Source organism: Sinocyclocheilus anshuiensis, unplaced genomic scaffold (genome assembly GCF_001515605.1).
Source record: "Sinocyclocheilus anshuiensis isolate Anshui unplaced genomic scaffold, SAMN03320099.WGS_v1.1 scaffold807, whole genome shotgun sequence".
Taxonomy (NCBI): Eukaryota; Metazoa; Chordata; class Actinopteri; order Cypriniformes; family Cyprinidae; genus Sinocyclocheilus; species Sinocyclocheilus anshuiensis.
In genome coordinates, this window is record NW_015551077.1 from 244,870 (window position 1) to 247,613 (window position 2,744).

General features: G+C 35.3%; 1 protein-coding gene across 1 annotated transcript in view; it reads right to left on the reverse strand.

The window, feature by feature from the left end:
• Positions 1 to 1,729, reverse strand: part of LOC107662441 (S phase cyclin A-associated protein in the endoplasmic reticulum-like) — a 127,417-nt gene extending 125,688 nt beyond the window's left edge. The window contains exon 1 of the mRNA XM_016452465.1: positions 1,409 to 1,729. Within this exon, the coding sequence (XP_016307951.1) occupies positions 1,409 to 1,582 (174 nt within the window). The 5' untranslated portion in view covers positions 1,583 to 1,729. The remainder of the gene's footprint in view (positions 1 to 1,408) is intronic.
• Between the last annotated feature and the right edge of the window lie 1,015 nt (positions 1,730 to 2,744).

Genomic DNA, 2,744 nt, shown 5'->3' on the forward strand with positions numbered 1-2,744 from the left:
TCCTGTAAAACCACAACAAATTCCTTGTGTTTGCGCACACTTAAGTGGTGAATAAAGCTCATTCTGATTCTGATTCTAATAAGAAAGCACCCCTACAACAACTTCTGAAAGTGTATTTAGGCATTTTTGTCATTTATAAATTCGTCTGGCTTTTTTTTTTTTGGGTGGGGGGGGGCAGGTTGTTTGTTTGTTGTTGTTATAAAATTAATAAAAATAATATGGCAAAAAAAAAAAAACTTCTGAAAGTGAACGATATGTGTTTTACTCGAGCATTACATAAAAATGTCATTTTAACATGAGTTTAGGAACTGAATAATAAAAAGGAAAAATAAAACACTGCTTAGTATTTACTCTTTGAATTCAATATGCACTGATTCTTATTTAAACTACAAAAGTTATTTAGGTAAGAGCAGTGAGTGGTTTTCTCTTTGTCTTTTGTTCATGGCCCCAAATATTGCAAGCTGTAGCGATATGCATATTGTGATATGTAAATTTGCAATATTTTGATAATTTCGATATATTGCACAGCCCTAATTAGTAGTAGACAGACTTCCATCCGTATCAGATAGAACTGTTAAACTGTGAGCGCAGGCGCTGCCTTTCTCAACACCTTCCAAATAAAAAAGTCACATCGGCCAAACAGAAAAACTTATCGGCCGATGCCGATATTTGAAAAAAAAAAAAAAAAAAAAAAAATGCGTTATTACTGTTATGTAATGCCATGTAAACATGTAGCATTGTATTACTGTTATTTTGTCACGTTCATGCGAGGTACTTTTCTGTTATGTTCTGTTGTGTGTCCCTGTTGTGTAATGTTATGGTTGCATGTTGCATTGTTCATCATCTGTGTCTTGAAGATCCATTATGGGCTGACAAATTATGACTGCCCACAATACCCTGAATATCTGATGTTACGGAAAACAAAAGAAACCTTTCAGGTCACAATACGACACACAATATAGCACTAACAAATACACCTTGCAAATACACTCTCTTGCCTCAGGTGTGTGAGAATATGCACACTATATCACAATCCATGTGAGTGGATCACACCTGCACAAGCTCATATAGACTTAAGCACACTGCTGCCTACTCCGACGACAGTTTTGTTGACAGATACAGTGCTATAGTGGTAACAAATAAGCATACACTGTAAGAAGAGTTCAGAATGACAGCCGGCATCAAAACTTTACCACAGTTTAGTATTGTAGCAACAATAACTGTAGCAACTGTGCTGTTTTGAAGGAAAAGCACTGCTCCCATAGTAACTCTGTTAGGGTAACAGTTAATGCTCTGACAGCTGCCTGCCTAGACAGCATTTCTGGGCGTTCAGAGAGCGCCTATGATGCCCAAAAATGCTGTCTAGGTAGGCAGCTCGCTATGTTTGGAGACAGCTGTTGTTTGTTACCTTTAGGGCGATGTTGATGGGCGTATTCCTGCCTTTCCCTCCTCCATGAGATGATCCAGAGCTGTTACTGGCCGATCTGTCTCTGCCGTCCCCGCTCTGACCCGACCTCAGCCCGAGCCGGTGCTGCTGACCCACGCCGCGACGGCGCCCATCGTACCGCCCGTCCTTCGACATGAGCCCGATGTCAAACGAGCTACTTTGAGCGGACGCGAACTTCGCAACCAGAGGGCGAGAAATTAAACAGGCCTCCTCCTCTTTTACTCTGAACACTCACGGATCACACATAGCGTGGGAGAGACGGTGACGCCACCCGCTGGACTGGAGGACTTCACCTGCGCAGACCGTCACCATGGTAACCGCAGTGACAGTTCCCGCCAAAACAGCTACCTTAAATAAATAATACATCATTTTCGATGATTTATGTTATCTTTTTCATAATAGTGAGAACATGTTATGATCGACCACTGACTAACAACACAGAATTAAAAAAAACAAACATAAAACTGTAAAATTACTTATTGTGCTGAATGGCCGATGCCATATCAAGTGCATGATGTAACATGTAAAGTCAATAAAGTATCATAATATAATCATTAATAATCATAATATAACAGTTGAAAAGTAGATTGCAAATTAACCATAAAGTCTCTCATAAAATAATTTATTTTTTAGAGATAATGTAAATACTGAAAAGTAATTATTTTCGCAGTTTAAAATTATTTATGATTTTAATGATGAAATGTGATAAGTCAGTATGTATTTTAATATAAAATATATTTGGTATGGTATACTTAATACAAATATTATAAAATAATTGTACATAATCTAATCATATATATTATTGTATATATATATATATATATATACACACACACACACTTTAGATTTTGTTACCTTTAATTATTAAAAAAATACTTTTGATATTGCGGTGAAGGATTTTTTTTCTTTTTGTAGATTTTGATTTTAATTTCTCATTTAAAGCAAGTATTAAAACTACCTTTATTCACTTTTAAATCTAACCATTATATCTACAGTTTGAAATATATCACTACTTGACATTTCTTTGAAATAAATTTTAAAATGACAAAAACGTTTAAACAGCTAAGAGTAAAATTGCAACTTTCTAATGTGCAAAAACAGCAAATTTAATGTTTCAGTTATGAACTCTTCAGCATGCTGTTTTCAGTGATTAACCGCTGTTGTTTTTAATAGTCAAAGCTACATGAAACCAAAGTCCAGGACCCAATAAGAAATTCAATTTCACTGACACACACATATATATATATATATATATATATATATATATATATATATATATACACTTTATCTCAAGCAT